General features: G+C 58.9%; 1 protein-coding gene across 1 annotated transcript; it reads left to right on the forward strand.

The window, feature by feature from the left end:
• The first annotated feature begins 1,191 nt into the window (after positions 1-1,191).
• On the forward strand, positions 1,192-12,836 carry KIF18B (kinesin family member 18B). Its single transcript, XM_030022549.1, has 15 exons — positions 1,192-1,729; positions 3,870-4,024; positions 4,511-4,615; positions 4,869-4,979; positions 6,488-6,685; positions 6,903-7,079; positions 7,468-7,542; positions 7,662-7,774; positions 8,090-8,210; positions 8,469-8,584; positions 9,332-9,546; positions 10,318-10,849; positions 11,637-11,732; positions 11,935-12,026; positions 12,395-12,836. Exons 1-15 carry the CDS (start codon positions 1,414-1,416, stop codon positions 12,502-12,504), a joined length of 2,532 nt encoding a protein of 843 aa, XP_029878409.1. The 5' UTR covers positions 1,192-1,413; the 3' UTR covers positions 12,505-12,836.
• Positions 12,837-16,017: the final 3,181 nt, after the last annotated feature.

Raw genomic sequence — 16,017 nt, forward strand, 5'->3', positions numbered from 1 at the left:
AGCAAGCGCTGGTGTCCCCTCGGCCACCTCCAGTGGGGACACTGGGGATGCCGCCACCGCCATGTCCCCGTCCCCAAAGCCCAGGTGGGCCCATGGGCGGGTGTCCCCTCAGGGACACGGCGTCCCCGCTGCAAGAGGGGGGTGGGATGTGGTCAGGCCACGCAGAGCCGCGGGGACCCTCCGGCACGCGCACCCGTCACCGCTGCCTCGGCGCGGGCAGGACGTGTCCCAATTAGAGGTGACAGCGGGGGCCCGGGGCCGCCGGCCGCCTCCTGAGCGGCTGCGGTGGGGTCAGAGGACAGGAGCCATTGGGGACGAGTGGGTGGCCCTGGGGACGGGGTGCGGGGGTGGCTGTGCCGCCCCAGGCCCCAGCTGGTCCCCGGTGCTCATTTCTCAACGCTAATTAACGGGGATGAGGCGGCGGCCGCCGGGCAGCGGGGGCTTGTTGGGGCTGGGGCTGTCAGCTCTGATCTGTGAGGAGAAGGCCGCCATTAAGGCCCCTGGGCCCTCGGCTGGGCTCTCTCCGCTAGACAGCGCTTGGGCCGCCGGTTCTCCCCGCCTCAGGGGCCGCCCCGGCCCGGTAGCCGCAACAGAGATGGGGATGAGGCAGGGGGAGAAAGATGGCGGCCAGCCCAGTGTACGGGGCGGGGGAAACGACTACAACTCCCATAGGGCACAGCGCGGGCGGGTGGGGCACGTGGCGCGGGCGGGGAGCCAATAGGGAGGGAGGCGGGGCGAGCAGCCAATCAGGAAGGAGGGGCGGGGCCTCTCGGGACGTTTGAAAGCGGAGCGGCGGGAGCGGCGCGTGAGTGACGTTAAGGGCGAGATGTAGGGGCGGGTGTAGGGGCGGATTTAGGGGCCCGGGGGTTGGGCTACAGGGGCCAGGAGGGGGAGATAGGGCTGGGGAGCATCTATAGGGGCTGGGGGAGTGGTGCAGTGTTCGGGGGGAGGCGGTTTGGGGGTCCGGGGGCGGGGCGGAATAGGGGGCTGTAGGGGTGTGAAGGGGGAGTATGACTGGGGGGGGCCTGAAGGGGAGGGGGTCGAGCTGTGAGGGGGGGGGGCTTTGGGGACCTGAAAGGGGGGAGCAGGGCTGTGAGAGGGGGCTATGGGGGCTCGAGAGTGGGGAGTATGGCTGGGGGGGGGGCTATAGGGGGCTGAAGGGGAATGTAGGGCTGTTGGGGGGGTTATAAGGATGGCTATAGGGGCACCAGTGGGGGTTAGGACAGGGAGGGGGTGGGAGCAGGGCCTGGGGTTGGGGTGGGAGTCCTTGCCCAGCCTCAGGCTCCCCCTCCACCCCCCAGCTGACAAATTTCCCCCCCTCCCCCAGAGTGCCTGAGACCCCTGGGACGTTCGAGCCTTGAGCTGTGTTCTCCAGCCATCACCGTGCCCCTACCCCAGCTCCCCCCTGTCCCCATGGCGCTGGCCCCCCCGCCCGAGGAGGGCACCGTGGCTGTCATGGTGCGCGTGCGGCCCCCCGGCCCCTGCGAGCAAGAGCAGGCCATGCACCGCATCCTGCGCGTTGTCAACCAGCACATCCTCGTCTTTGACCCTGAGGAGCACAGTGGCCCCCCCAGCAGCATGCTGCCCACCCACAGGCCCAAGCAGCAGGGCAAGGACCTGAAGTTTGTCTTTGACCGGGTTTTTGGGGAGGGGGCCACGCAGGAGGAGGTGTTCCAGCACACCACCTGCGATATGTTGGACAGCGTCCTCAATGGCTACAACTGCTCCGGTAAGACCTGGCAAATGACTTCAGTCCTTGCAGGAGCTCCTGCTCCATCCACTCCTGGGCTGGGTGGGCTCAGTGGAGCCACGGATTTATTTTAGAAGCCCCCAGGCAGCTGGGGAGATGGGGGGGACACAACAGCAACGCAAAAACATGTAGCCTCAAACTTGTTGGTGGCAACAAGCTGGGGCGATTGCAAGTGTGATCAGGACAGGGATGATCCGGATGTGGAAATGTCATCTAATCTTGGTAGGTAAGTGAGGGGAAGCAAAATATGCAGTGCTCTTATAGAATCACAGAAAAAAAAAAAAAGCAGGTGAGCAAGAAAAGCGTGAAGATTAACACAGATGAGTGCAGTCTTGCACTTGGGGTGGGGTAACTCAGAAGCCCAGTACAGGCTGGGATCTTTGTGGCTGGGGAGCAGCCTCGCTGGGAGGGACCTGGGGGTCCTGGTGGACAATGACCTGAATGGGAGTCAGCAGTGCACTGTGGCAGCAGCAGAGGCAAGTTGGATCTGGGGCTGCATGACAGGGGCATTTCTAGCTCAGATAGAGATGTGATCATCCCACCCAGTGCTGTGTCCAGCTTTGGTGCCCACAAGACAAGAAGGATGTGGACAGAATAGAGACTTTCTAAAGGAGGGCCAAGGAGATGATCCGAGGGCTGGAAAGCCTGCCCTAGGAGAAAAGACTGAAGGAGTTGGGTCTCTTCTCCTTGGAGAAGATACGGGGGGAACCTCATCAGTTTTTGAGTACTTAAAGGGGAGCTACAGAGAGGGTGGAGGCTCTCTGGCCACAAGAAGACAAGGGGCAACAGGTACATGTTGCATCTGGAGAGGTTTCATCTCAGTATAAGACAGACATTTTTTACGGTGAGAACATTCACTGGAACAACCTCCCCAGGGACGTAGCAGAGTCGCCACGGCTGGAGGTGTTCAAGATGCCACTGGACAAGGTGTGAAATGATCTCATCCAGGCGCTCTTTCCCACGAGAGCTTGGACCAGATGGTCTCTCCATGTCCCTCTCAGCCTGGGCAGTTCTGTGATACTGGGGGGCCGGAATAGTGCTTGGCACTGCAGGACATGTGATGTAGAGGATGGAGGTGGGTGTTGGGATAGAAAATGAGGCTGGGCACGCGCTTTCCAGGCATTTTGAGGGACAAGGGTCACTTGTTCTCTGCTCTCCTGGGGTGGGAAGGATGGGAAGAAATCAGGTGGATCCTGTGGCACAAAGAGCACCTTGGTTTTGCCTTCCCAGCTCGAATTGCAGTGATAGGCAGAACTTTGAGAGGATGCTGAGTTTCAGAACGGGATCTGGGGTGAAGCAGACATGTCTTGGGGTGCTTTGGGGGTTGCCATGCCCCTCGTGAGCATCTCCCAGGCTGGCAGCTCCATAAAGCTGGGTCTAAAAGCTCCTCATCTGACACCACAGACCTCCGTGCCGTTCACAGGCTGTCAGCAGACGAGCGGCTTAACGAGCATATCACTTCTGTGAGGCAGGCACCGAGCGGAAGACAACCGCTCTCCTGTCTAATCATGGGCCGGGCACTGGGACTGGGGATGCTATTCCTGGCTCTCTGGCGTGCTCTGCGAGCCGCTGAAGGCTGCCTCTGTCACAGTGCCCACCTGGCAGGCATGTCTCGTGTCTCTATCTGCATAAAATAACTCTAGGATCATCAAATGAGAGAGTCGCGAAGCACCGAGTGCTGCTAATGGGGAGAAGGGCTGAGGCTCTCTAGATTAGTGTGTCCTGCTCTGATGGTGGTGCTTCAAAGAGGGTGTTGAAAGATGGGGGGGGGGGAATGAGATGAATTACAAGAAGCACCTTCTGGTGAGAGATGGGAATGGGACTGCTCGGCTTGTTAAAGGGAAGGTTCGGGGGGTGACTTGAGCATCTAAGCAGGTGATGGTTTGGGGACTCGTTCTGTATCTGCTAAATTAGGCTGAAACGAGGAAAAAAAAATTGCACTGAAGGATAGCACAGCTAGTGCGGAGGGTAATTAGCTTTGCCTCGTCTCCGCAAAGCCTGCGAGTGACCTCCACCACAGGGGTTTCTGTGGGAAGCTCTCCTCTCCGGCAAGGAGTGGACGTTACTCCGCACCCGTTAATTAATGATTGTTTCAACTGTCCACCCTTTCTCCTCACAGTGTTTGCCTACGGTGCGACTGGAGCAGGAAAAACCTACACCATGCTGGGCTTGGAGAAAAGCCCCGGCATCATGTACCTCACAATGGTGGAGTTGTACAGGAGGATTGAGGCCAGAGAAGAGAAGAGCTACGAGGTCCTAGTCTCCTACCAGGAGGTATGCTGCGGTTGAGCCATGCCCCCTCCTGCCTCTGGTTCACCATCGCCAAGATTTGGGGTTGATCCGGACCCTGTAGTGCCATGTTCGGGGTACCTGCTGCACTGTCAGCTCTGCCCGGTGTCCCCAGCAGAGCCCTAGAGCCCAGCTGGAAGCAGGCTCACCCACCCAGTCTGGTGAACTGGTGCTGCTGGTTTCTCCCATCTGGAGTTGTGGAATTTTCTCCCTCGCTGTGGTCCACACAGCAATGAGGGCCTGCTGGCTGAAAGGGCTTTAGAGGAGTGGTGGCACAGTGACTTGCCCATAAAGCCCTCCCGAGCTGTCATCTGCATTTAGAGCACCGTCAGCTGCTCTTGGTGTAACGAGGTCCTGGAGGTGATGTTGGAGGGGACACCGTGTTGTGTGTGACCCTGGGGTACAAAGCTCCTCTCCCTGCTCGCTGCTGGGGAACCAAACCTCAGCCTTACATTGAGTTCTTTGCTCCAGGTGTACAACGAACAGATTCACGACCTGTTGGAACCCAAGGGCCCTCTGGCCATCTGGGAGGATCCCGAGAAAGGAGTCGTAGTTCAGGGTCTATCCTTCCACCGGGTGGGTATAAAAATGGGCATAAGGTCTGGGCAATGCTGCAACTACACCAGTTCTGAAAGCAAATGCTGGGGGACATGGAGGGGTGTGAAGACACAGGGCTGCTATCTGCATGGCTCCTGGCTGGCAGCAAATGTGACCCTGAGCTGAAACAAGCCCTGCAGAGCTGCAGGATGCCTCAGCCTAAGTCGCTGTGGCTGCTTGGTGCCCACTTATGGGGTGTGCTGATGCCTGCCCTCTGCATGTTCCCTCCCAGCCCACATCGGCAGAGCAGCTCCTGGAGATGTTGGCCAATGGCAACAAGAACCGGACGCAGCATCCCACCGATGCCAATGCCACCTCCTCCCGCTCACATGCTGTCTTCCAGGTGAGGGCTGGTGGTTGCAGTATCGCTTGAGATTTGTGTGGAAAAGGGGGCTAGGAAGCAATCTCATGCCAGGACTGACATCTTGGGGTTCCTGCCACTGGTCCTGGTGTGCCAAAGGGAAAATCGGAGTGGTTGTGGTGCCGAAAAGGGAGGTACGGGGCTGGGCAGGCCACTAGCCAGCACTGTAGCAGGACAGCACGTACTGGTCATGCTGGTGGCCTTGTCTCCCAGACAGCCCCATACTCCCAGCTTGGTGTTACATGTCCCAAGGGCTGAAGTTTCACTTTGTGCTTTTGAGTCTTGTCGACTTAGCATGTGGGAGCCATACCTAAAACCTGGCCCAGAGCAAAGGGGAACATTTATTGCTGGCTCATGCTTGTGCCTCCCCCCAGGTGCTGTGGGCACGCTGTCTCCTCCGTTGTTGTGTCCTCCTTGGCACTAAACTGGGAATTACACTCCCCTGGGGGCTCTAAATTTGCTCCCTGGTTTCTCAGTGCTCTCCTATGCAAAGCTGCCAGTTGATTTCAATTCCAGCCAGGCCCTTCCCCGAATTAGCAGGGCCGTCACGGCTGCATGGGGAGACGGAGGGCTCTGACTGTAATTTCAGTCTGAACCTGGTGCCTTGCCCGTTGCTGCTTGCAGGGGGGAAGTCCAGGTGTCTGGATGCTTTCCCAGGCGGCTTCCCAGCTGGGCTTGTCGGTGGGTGCTGGATTCCTGCCTGCTGTGAATCCATTAGCAGTGCTGGAAATCTGCCCTTCCCGCTGCCGGCTCTGCCTCCTGGCAGGCGAACTGCGGTCTGGTGAGGATGCGAGACTGGTTACGGGCCTCCAGCATCTCCGTAGCACCTCTAGTCCTTGCAGGAGTTGCTCCTGGGGCATTGAGGGTGTTATAGGATGGTGGGGGAAGCATTTGCTTCTCCTGGGAGATATTTAGGGATGCAGAAGGGGAAGTTATGGGGCGATGCTGCCAGGTGAGTCTTGGTGGCTGTGTCCCTCCTCGCCTGCACCAGCTGGGAACTGGATGGTTGGTACCGAGAGCCCTGGCTTTATGCCACCCTGGGGGCACTGCAAGGCTGTGTCTGGGCGCTTGCAGCTGCTGTTGGAGTCTGGATTGCTGGTAACATCCACAGTCAGAGTCTGGGCTGGGGCTGCCACTGTGCATGAGCACTTCCTGGGTCATGCCGGCACTCTGGGTTGGCATGTTGCCCTTCAGGGTCCCAACCAGCTGTACCCCGCTTGCTCAGTGAGTGTAGGACATGCTGATTATTTTCTGTAGCTCTGTCACTTCTTGCGAGAATCCTTTCCGTGGCTTTGCTACTCATGTCATCGCCGAGTTTTCGGCTTGTCTCTTTGGCACGCCAGGCTCCTGTTTTCCCCCTGTTTGATCTGGTGGCCTACATGATCCACTTCACCACCCTTTTATAAACATTGAAACTGGTGATGCTGGCTCCAACCAGCAACCCTGTGTGCCTTGTTGAGCTGCAGCCTCACCAACCTCTGTCTTCGCAGATCTACTTGAAGCAGCAGGACCACATTGGCGGCCTCACTCGGGATCTGCAAGTGGCCAAGATGAGCTTGATCGACCTGGCAGGCTCGGAGCGAGCTTCGGTCACCAAAACCAAGGGAGAGCGGCTCCGGGAGGGTGCCAACATCAACCGCTCACTGCTGGCCCTCATCAATGTCATGAACACGCTGGCCGATGCAAAGGTAATGCTGTTTGTGTGGACCTGCTGCGCTCTGGCTCTGCAGGGCGGGTGAATGCGAGTGGTATCAAGTGATGGTCTAGATGGTGCAGTGAGGACGGCAGCCTGGGCTGGACTCAGAGGTGCTGTGGGATGAGCGTGGCCATCCCCTTGTGACACAGGATTCAGAGCTGAGCACCCAAGGGCCAAAAGCTGAGCAGACCCTTGATCTCTTGGTACAGAGCAAGAAAACCCACATCCCGTACCGAGACAGCAAGCTCACGCGCTTGCTAAAGGACTCCATTGGTGGCAACTGCCGCACCGTCATGATTGCTGCTGTGAGCCCCTCCGTCCTGGCCTATGAGGACACTTACAACACGCTCAAGTATGCCAGCCGGGCCAAGGAGATCAAGCTGTCGGTGAGGCTCTTGTGTTGCGGTGGTGATCTGTTGTGTGTTTCGGAGCTGCTGGGGATGGGTGGGAAGGAGCCTGGTCCATGGTGGGGTAGATTAGTGGGTGCCTCCCTTCTCCAGCTTGAGTTTTCCAGCACTGGGGATGCTGCTTCAGGCAGAAAGCAGCCAGTGAAGCTGCAAGACACTGGGTGCTCGGTCTTCTGTTAAAGCCCCTCAGGCCAGAGCCCAAAAAGGCTTGTGACTGTGGCAGCAGACCCCTGAGTGCAGATTGTGCCCAGTGCAGCCACCCTGGGGACACCGGAGGAAGCTGAGTAGCTGTGCTGCTCCAGCATCGCAGAGGGGTATATGCTGCCCCAGTGCTTCTGTAACCTCTCCCTCGTCCCTGTCTCTGCAGCTGAAGAGCAACGTGCTCAGCTTTGACTGCCCTGTTAGTAAATACGCTGTGATCTGTGAGCAGCTGAAAGCAGAGGTGAGATGCTGGTGGGGAGGGGAGGGCTCTGTCTTTAGCTGTGGTTTGCTTGGGATGTGGACCTCTGAGCTCCTGGGGGTCGTGAAACTGTCTGAGCAACAGATGATCCTTCCTTGCAGGTGGCAGATCTGCGGGAGAAGCTCCGTGCCTATGAGCATGCTGCCCAGGAGGCAGAGAACCGGGTGTCCGCACCACCGGCTCCCATAAGCTCAAGCACAGGGGGGCTGCTCAGGTGAGGCTGGTGGGGAGGAGGGACAGAGCTTGGTGTGACCTCCTGGTGTGTCCCCTGTGTCAAGGAGTCTGCAGGGTTTTAGTGCTGGTCAGAGCCCAGATGTCCATCAGAAAGCAGATGAGCTTCTCTCCTGGTGTGCACCATCATCTCGACTGGTCAGGTGTAGTTATGAGCCTGACGGACCACAGCATGCAAAGCTGGGCTGCAAAGGCCAAATCTTCTTCTGTTTGATCCATCTCAAAACTTCTTAGGCAATGTGATGGCTTCCCCAGAGGATCTTCTCTGGCTCAGTGGCTTCTTCTCTAGCTTCTGTAGGTTGGAGGAAGCTGTCCCAAAGACATGCTTGGCCCCAGATTTTCAGAGGGAGAGTGATGGAGGGCAGCAGGAGCTGGAAGTTGGATGGCCTGTTCAGCTGCAGCTGGAATCGGAGAAGGAGGTGACAGAAGGGGTGGACACTGCAGGAGGGCTTGGCATGACGAGTGGTGCCTGGTGGGGGGGCTCAAATACCCTCGTGGGGTACACTGGGCATGCTGGGAGAGGGCAGGAACTCAGCCAGTCTACAGGGTCCTGGCTCAGCATGTGTTGGGCTGTGGATTGCTAGCAAAACCCCTTAACTTCCCAGCTAACAGGGCATTTGGGGACCAAACTCAGCTTAAATATGGGCTAATCCTGGACTTTTGGGCAATTGCTCCAGGCTCCAGAGGAAATGCCTCCCAGCAGCCCCAGAGCAACCCACCAGACAGATATCCAGCTGGAACAGAAGAAACCAAGCCATCTTCTACAGGGGTTGTCCGGCAGCCAGCCAGAGAAGTGAGTGTCTTTGTGCTGTCCCCACATGCCGCTTCCTCTTGTTTGCCTGTACACGTAGCCTTGTTTGCCTCCTGTTGCACATAGCCATCCTAAGGGTGGTCTAGATGGATGTGGGACCAGGTCTTTGCTTGCAGATGACTGCCTGCCCTCCAAAATAAGGGATCTGGCTCCTGGGGATCTAATCCTATGGGATAATCTATCCTGGAAATGCCAGCAAGGAAGGCTTCCAGGCACAGCAACTGCACGAGCCTTAAGTGCTTGTTGTTAGTCCTGAAATTACCTCCACAAAGTCTTTCCTCCTGCTTCAGCTCCCCCAGGTCCTGCCCTGGCAGGGCTCCCATGGCACCATCTGCTGATGTCTCTGCCCCAAGCATCTTGGCAGAATGAACCTCTTTAGAAAGGTCTCTTGAGGGAGGCTGGCCTTGACGTGTTCCTGGATCTCTGTCTGCCTCTAGCTGAGCTAACGAGTGTCTGAAGCCCAGCAGAAAGTCTGTAGATGCCATTTGGTCCCTTGTAACCAACAGGTGAACATGCAACTCACAGCTCAGGTTCTCCAGTAAGAGATTTACAGCTTGGGTATCTCACAGCTTCAAAGTTTGCCTCTCTTCTCCCAAAACTCTGCGAACAGGCTCTGCCCTACCCGAGGAGGTGTCTTGGAGGTGATGCTGGTGGTGCCGAGCCTCTGTTACTGGTGACACTGGCACAAGCTCACCTGCTAACTGGTTCTTGGGTCTGTCTGTGTCCCAGGCTTGTAGCTGCCATCCTGAATGTTGCCCAAAAGCAGTATTCCCTCCTGAAGGATGCCAACCTCCTTACTCCTGACATGGTCTCTGAATTTGAGGAGCTGGAGCGCCTGGTGCATCAGGAGGCTGATGTAAACCCGGAGCAAGCCACGTCTCTGAACAGACCCACAGAGGTCAGCAGGGCCACCCCAGCCCAGAGGATGCAGCAGGGCTGTGACGGTAAGGATTTGGATTTGGGACAGTGCTGTCCCCTCTCCTTTGTCTTGACATGCGCCAGAGGAGCCGGTGGTGGTGGGGGACAGCTCCCAGCCACAGGCACAGGGCAGGGAGATGAGTTTCTCCTGATGTGGTGCCCAGTGGGTTATGCCGAGAGTGGTTCCAGCCTTGCTTTGTATAGTGATTCAGGCTAGCCAGCATATCTGGCAGCCTGGGGCACGGCAGGAGCCGTGAGCAGCCCTTGTCTCTGGGGACCTCAGCATGTGTGTGCAAGTCAGCTTAAATGTGAGTGATATCTCTGCTCCAGGAGACCAAAGCAGCAGTTCTGATCGTAATTTTTTCTCGTCTTGTTTACTCCTCCATGGTACATTTGCCCAAGTCAGCCCGGCTGCAGCCTCCCGGCTGGCAGCCTGCATCTGACCAGGGCTGAGCTCTTCCTCCTCATCCTCAGTGCCAACACATTAACCTGCTAGCAAAGCTGTGGGCTCTGCAGACCGTGTTTTCTGGGGACAGACCAGGCACTGCCACTGGGCACTTGCTTTGGGACCAGTGTGGTGCCTTTAGGCTGGCAAGGCACAGGATTATTTGTGCTGGCTCTTTTCCTCTGGGTTTAATGTGATGTAATGAAAACACCCGCTGGCAAATAGCTGCTGTAGGGCTCGCTGGGCAGGTCTCTGCTGAGCTGTGAGGGGGGGCAGGGGGGGATGCCCCAGGGTTTGGGGGTGTCTGGGAGCTGCAGACAGGGAGGTGACTGTTTCTTCTCTGCTCCTTTAGCAGAGGCGTCTGTCGCTGTGTCCAGTACCCCTGTGACAAGCACCACCCTGCAATGCTTGCAGCAGCTCACTCCACTCTCCAGTTCCATGCTGATGGCTCCCAGCCCAGTTAAGAAGAGGAGGAAGCCTGAGAGGAAGTTGGGAAATCCCCGCAGCCTCAAAAAGCAGATGAAACGCCGGCGGAGATGTGGGAAAAAAGTGGAGACTCCTAGGGCGATGCAGAGCCTAGGCACCTCCTGTCTCAAAGCAGCAGCCCAGACACCCCCTGTCTCCCCGGTGCCATCGCGTTGCACCCCCAAAATCTGCACACTGACAGTCACCAAAAGCCACGTGCCCCTGGCAGTGTCAGCTGCTCAAAACTGCTGCACCTGGCCTGCCCTGGCCATCCATGACCTGAATGTGACTTTCGAGATCTGCAAGGAGTGCGATTCACCTGGCATGGCCAAGCCAGCTGCCTTCAGCACGCCTGAATTCTCTGTCTGGGACAATGTTCAGAGCATCCTAAACAAGCAGGACAGACCCTTTGTGCCTAAGTAAGTGCTGCCCTGGATGGGTTACCCATGTTTTTGGGGAGCCCCCCTTCATGGTCTTGCTGTCTGGGTGAATCCTTTGTGGATCACTGCAGCTCTGCTAAGAGGGGAGACTGGGCAGAAGACATTTGGCCTGCAGACGGGCAGCCAGTGGGCCAAGCTTGTGTGTGAATCACTTGCAAAGATATAAAAAGCATTCCAAGAAAATCAATTTCTCCTTCTCCTCTTCCCTTTGGACATGGAGGAGCATCCTCCACATGGCTTCTGGAGCCCCACGTGCTGGTTGGGAAGCAGGTGGGATATTGCCTCTCCTCCCAGAGAGGTTGAAGTGAGGGTCGGGACTGTGCAGTGTGGTGTTTTTAGGGTGTTTTATTTTTTTATTGCTGGTGCTTCAAAGCTTCTGGCTTTTACAGAGCTGTGTGGATTTGTGTGACCAGGCCAAAAACAGAGATCAGCGTGCCCTTGGTAGTGCAGGACACGCTTAGGTCTCCCTATCTCCTCCTATAGCTCTAGGAAATCGTTCTTGTAGAGGGTAACTGGGGAAACTGAGGTACAGGGGAACGGCCCGACCACCTTAGGGAGCAGGAGTACCCAGGCAGCTGCTGCCGCTTGCGCAGATTCCCTGAGGATTCACCCCTGTTTCAGTCATCTTCCCCTGCAAAACCAGACATGTTTCCTGTGACTTCTGTTCCCTGCAGGTGGATGGTGTTGGCCTAGTTGCCTCCCAGCCTTGTGAGAGTGAGTGGTCAGGATCTGGCCCTGGCACTAACCCTCTTTTCCTTGGCTGCAGACCCCGTGTCCCAGTGTTTGCCATGAGGGGTTCCTCCATCCCCAAGCCCTCCTCTGTCTCCAAAGCATCTGCACAGAAGCGGAGGCAAGTGAAGACGTGAGACAGCCGCTGGCACCCTGTACCCCAGAGCGCTCCATGCAGGCAGCAAGGATTGGCAGCTCCTGCCTGTGCTCGCCTCTGGGACTTGAGCCCCTATCCCTGCCTGTGTTGGCTCCACCTTGCCTGTAACATCTGGGGATGATGGGGGGCCTCTGCCCTGAGCCTCGAGGGTTTAAAATGGCCCCTTTCTCTTTCACAGCACCACTTACCCCTCCCTGGGTAGGCTCCAGAGCCGCATCGCCCAACTCCCGAGCAGCAGCCAGAGATCTGTGAAGACATCCTGCATCCCAGGTGAGCCCTGTGCCCTCCACACCTGGCCAGGTGCCTAGGGAACCCCTCTCCCCACAGCATGATGGGCTGCGGGAGTGATCCCTGCCTCGGGACAGGCAGCAAACTGGTGTTGTGCCAGCCCCATTCCAGCTCAGGGGATGGAAATACCTGGGAATCGGGATGCTTGGTGCTGGTGGAAGATGCTGTTTGGGGTTTGCTGCTTTCTGGCTGCAGCTACAGCCTTGGGGAAGGGCGGTGGGTGCTTGGGGAGGGGTAGAAAGGAGGAGGGAGCTGGTGGCATTGCCTGGATGTCCATCACGAGGGGACCTGGGTTTGCTGCTTTTACCCAGGAGCTGCCTCACGTGCTTCTCTCCTCTTTCCATCCTCAGAACGTCCTTCGGGCGCTCTCGCCTGGAAGGGCAGCAAGAGGACCACCAAAGGGCTTGCGGCATGTGGCGGCACAGCCCCTGCTCCCACCCCCCAGCCAATGAAGCTCTAAAGCTGATGGCTCCACTGACCAGGATCCCTCCCAACATCCAAACCCAGGTGTCAAACTTCTTTGTTTCTCTGAGAGCCCTATCCCATCCTTCCTGCAGCCCCACAAGTTTCCCCTCAAGCCCTTCTTCTACCCCCAACATCACCCCCAGGGTCCCGGTTGTGTCCCCTGTTGCGTGTTACCCCCCCCTTGGCGCAGCCCTGTATATTTTTTGCAGCAGATGGATTATTGCTGTTCCCTCTCAGCCCCTCTCTAATCTGCGCCAGGGTGTCGAGTGCTAACAGATGGGTGATGCTAAGAAATAACACGCGCTTTTAATAAATCCTTTCGTTTCAAACCAGAGGGGCGAGGGGAGACGTGCGGCTGTTTCTTCTTGCCTCCCCCTCGCGCAGGGAGCTGGGATTGGGTAGCGGCTCCTGTCTGCAGGCCTGGAAAAGGCCTTTGCTTCTGGGGGTGGGCTCCGTAGTGGCTTCCCCCCATCTCCCATCATCATAGAGGCCCCATGGGTGCCTCCTGCCCCCTTTGCTGTGCCTGTGGGGGTCTGGGCCGCTTGCTCGGTGTCCCAGGGTGCAGGCCAGGGGCGGCGGAGGCTGCCTGCCCTCCCAGCTCCTGCTGCTTTGTGTAGCGATTGGGGCAAAAGTGTTCCTGTGCTGTTTACTCCCCGCTAAAACCCCGTCGCTGCCACCCCTGTCTCCTTGTCCCCCTGGGATCCTCACTCCAGCTGCCCGCAAACCCCCAGTCTGGGCGCAGAGAACTCTGAGCATCCCTGCCCAGGGACCACACCTGTCCCCTGACACCCCCATGACCCCTTTTCCTGCCATGCCAGGGCACATCTGGGTACTGACACATCTGGCTGCCTGCCCAGCTCCTTGTTGCCACCCTCAGAGGTGACCAAGGGTGGCAGGAGCAGGATGGGAAGGGTGGACCTAGCTCCAGGCGTGCTGCTGTCCCATGGGGACCAGGGTCACCGACTCCTTCTGCCCTACTTTCCTGCCTGACAGTGGCAGATCTCGCCTTTGTCTTCTCAGAGGCTGGAAGCTTCTAATTAAAACTTCCAGCCCGCTCCCAGTTCGTTTGTCTCATTAAGAGGGGGCCTGGGAGGAGGAGGAAGGAGAGCCTAGCTCTGCCTCCACGCAGCCGCCGGGAGTGACAGCTTTCCGTGCTTTGATCCCGGCTGCGTAGGAGCTGGGAGAAAATAAATCTCTGGGGAGCGGCTCATGTAGGACCCCGAAGCCCCCGCGCCCCCGCTCCGTTCCCCCCGCCCTGCGAGGGCTGTGCACCCCAGGGGACTTCAGGCAGTCTAGAGCGATGGAGGTCCCCTGTCACCACGGGCTGTCACACAGCATGTGTCCCCAGGGATGTCACTGTTCTGGCAGGCTGGGGACGCCAAGCGTCACGTGTGGGGTATGTAGGTGCCCCAAGCTAGGTGATTCTGTAGGCAAAACCCCTGCCTGCGGCTGGTGACACCAGTCCAGGACAGCAAGGGGGACATGGGGTTGGCTGGGGACAAGGAGCTTCTGGGGATTAAAGGGGGATGTGGCAGCAAGAGGTTGTCCCTGAGCACTGTCTCAGTGCCACCAGTCCCACCAGTATGACCCCCAAGTGGCTCTGGGTCCCCACAGATTGCACCTATGGGGACACGGCTGTTGCCACAACCCTCCCTGAGCAGCTGCTGCCGGTGGCCCAGCGATGGTGGCCGGTGTCCAGAGGGGCCTGGCTGCTTGTCCCTGTCCCGAGCGGGCAGGGAGCCTTTCCCGGCCATCGGCTGCCATCTAGCTGCCGGCTGGTGAGACCTGTCCCCATCCCTGTCCCCGCAGCATCCTCACCAGCACCCCAGGGCCCCCCGTCGCCCAGCTTCCTCCCAGCTGCCTCTTGGGGTATCCACTGCGTGTCCCTTATGTCCCTAAAACACCCCCGTCCCCTGCCTGCGCTGTCCCCAAGGCCTGGCTGTGCCTCAATTTGCGGCCAGGATGCGGTGGCTCGGAGGGGACAGGGCTGGTGGTGGCCCCATGCCCATCGCTGCCACCGCCCCTGGATCCGTCCCCCCGTGTTTCCCGGCAGCGTGGTGCCCCAGCACAAAGGCACCCCACGGCTGTGCCGGGCAGCGCTGGCTCCGGCCCTGGACAAAGCCCCTTTCAGCCGCCCGGGGAAAGCCCCTGGCACCCGGCCCCCACCTAGGGAGGGGTCCTGGCCCTCAGTCCTCCCCCACCGTGGGCCAACGGAGGGCAAAAGACCCCCCAAACTCAGTGCACATGTGACCAGTGATATGCACATGCAGCCGTGGCCATGGCAGGATCAGGCCCCCTCGGAGCTGGGAAGGGGATCCGGTGTCCTGAGCTCCGGCCAGGCTCCAGCAGGGACCAGCCAGCGCTTTTACAGACCCACTGGGGTGGAAAGGACTTTGGAGGCTTCAGCCACTTAATTAGCAGCCTGCCTTAATTAGCAGCCTGCCCGCGCTGCCAGACTGCCTGCAAAGTGCCTCGGCCCGCTGGGGAGACGAGGCTTTGGTGGCTGGTACTGAGCTGCTTGTGCCGGGGCTCATCCCGGGGGGATGTAACACGGGGAGCGTGGGTGTGTGTGCACGTGTGTGCGTGCACATGTGGATGTGCACGCACACATGTGGATGTGCACGCGTGTGCATAGCAGGATGGCCGTGCATGTTGTGTATATGTGCAAGGGTAGATGGGCTTCTGCAGCTCTATGCGTGTGCATGTGCGCAGGTATTCACAGAAAGCAGCATGCGTGCGCGGATCTGTGCACGCTGGGTGTGTGTACACATGTACATGCAGGGGTAGGCGTGCGTATGCGTGTGCATTGCACGTGGTGCGTGTGCACATGGGCATGGAGGGATGGATGTGCATGTGTGTGGATGTGGGTAGACATACGCGTGTATCTGTAGGTGCACGTATGCGCATGTGGATGTGCGCATGCATCAAGTGGGTGTGTATGTGCCTATATGTAGATGTGCACATGCACGTGTGCGGACGCCTCCTTATGGGTGCGTGCACAGGACGGGGAGGGGGTGGGGTGTGTGCACACGCATGCAGGCGTGTGTGCACGGGGGGGTGGCTGTGCACGCACACACCCGAGCCTGCCCAGCGTGTCTCTCTGCCTTGAGCACCTCAGACGCTGCGGGGGCCAGGGGTGTCGTGGGGACGGGTTCCCGGGGCGCAGATACAGCCTGGGCCCTTGCAGCGGGCACCCTACAGCACCGCACCTGCCCTCGCACCCAGCACCCGCGGCGCCCCGCGGCGTTGTACCCGGTCCCTCGGTGTTCACCCAGCCTCGCGCCCGGCACCCACCCACCGGCTGCCCCATGGGTGCCCGTGGCCACCGCTCTGCCTCCCCCCTTGGCGTCTGCCCCAGGCTCCCCCCCGGGCCCTGGCGGTTCCTGCCGAGGGGGGGGCAGCAGTGGGCAGGGGGCCGTGCCGCGGTGCCCGGGCTGGGTGCCAGGGCGCATCCGCCCCTGCCGGGCACCACAAAGGCTGGCTTTTGTGCCGGTCCTCTGGCTCCTTG

The sequence above is a fragment of the Aquila chrysaetos genome, chromosome 8 (genome assembly GCF_900496995.4).
Source record: "Aquila chrysaetos chrysaetos chromosome 8, bAquChr1.4, whole genome shotgun sequence".
NCBI lineage: Eukaryota > Metazoa > Chordata > Aves > Accipitriformes > Accipitridae > Aquila > Aquila chrysaetos.

What these genes read in the sequence shown, in the direction of transcription:
- KIF18B (XM_030022549.1), top strand. Translation starts at nt 1,414, where the DNA reads ATGGCGCTGGCCCCCCCGCCCGAGGAGGGCACCGTGGCTGTCATGGTG. An exon ending in GTGAGCAGCTGAAAGCAGAG is followed by an intron (nt 7,543 to 7,661) that starts GTGAGATGCTGG and finishes CCTTCCTTGCAG; the next exon opens with GTGGCAGATCTGCGGGAGAA. An exon ending in GAAGACATCCTGCATCCCAG is followed by an intron (nt 12,027 to 12,394) that starts GTGAGCCCTGTG and finishes TTCCATCCTCAG; the next exon opens with AACGTCCTTCGGGCGCTCTC.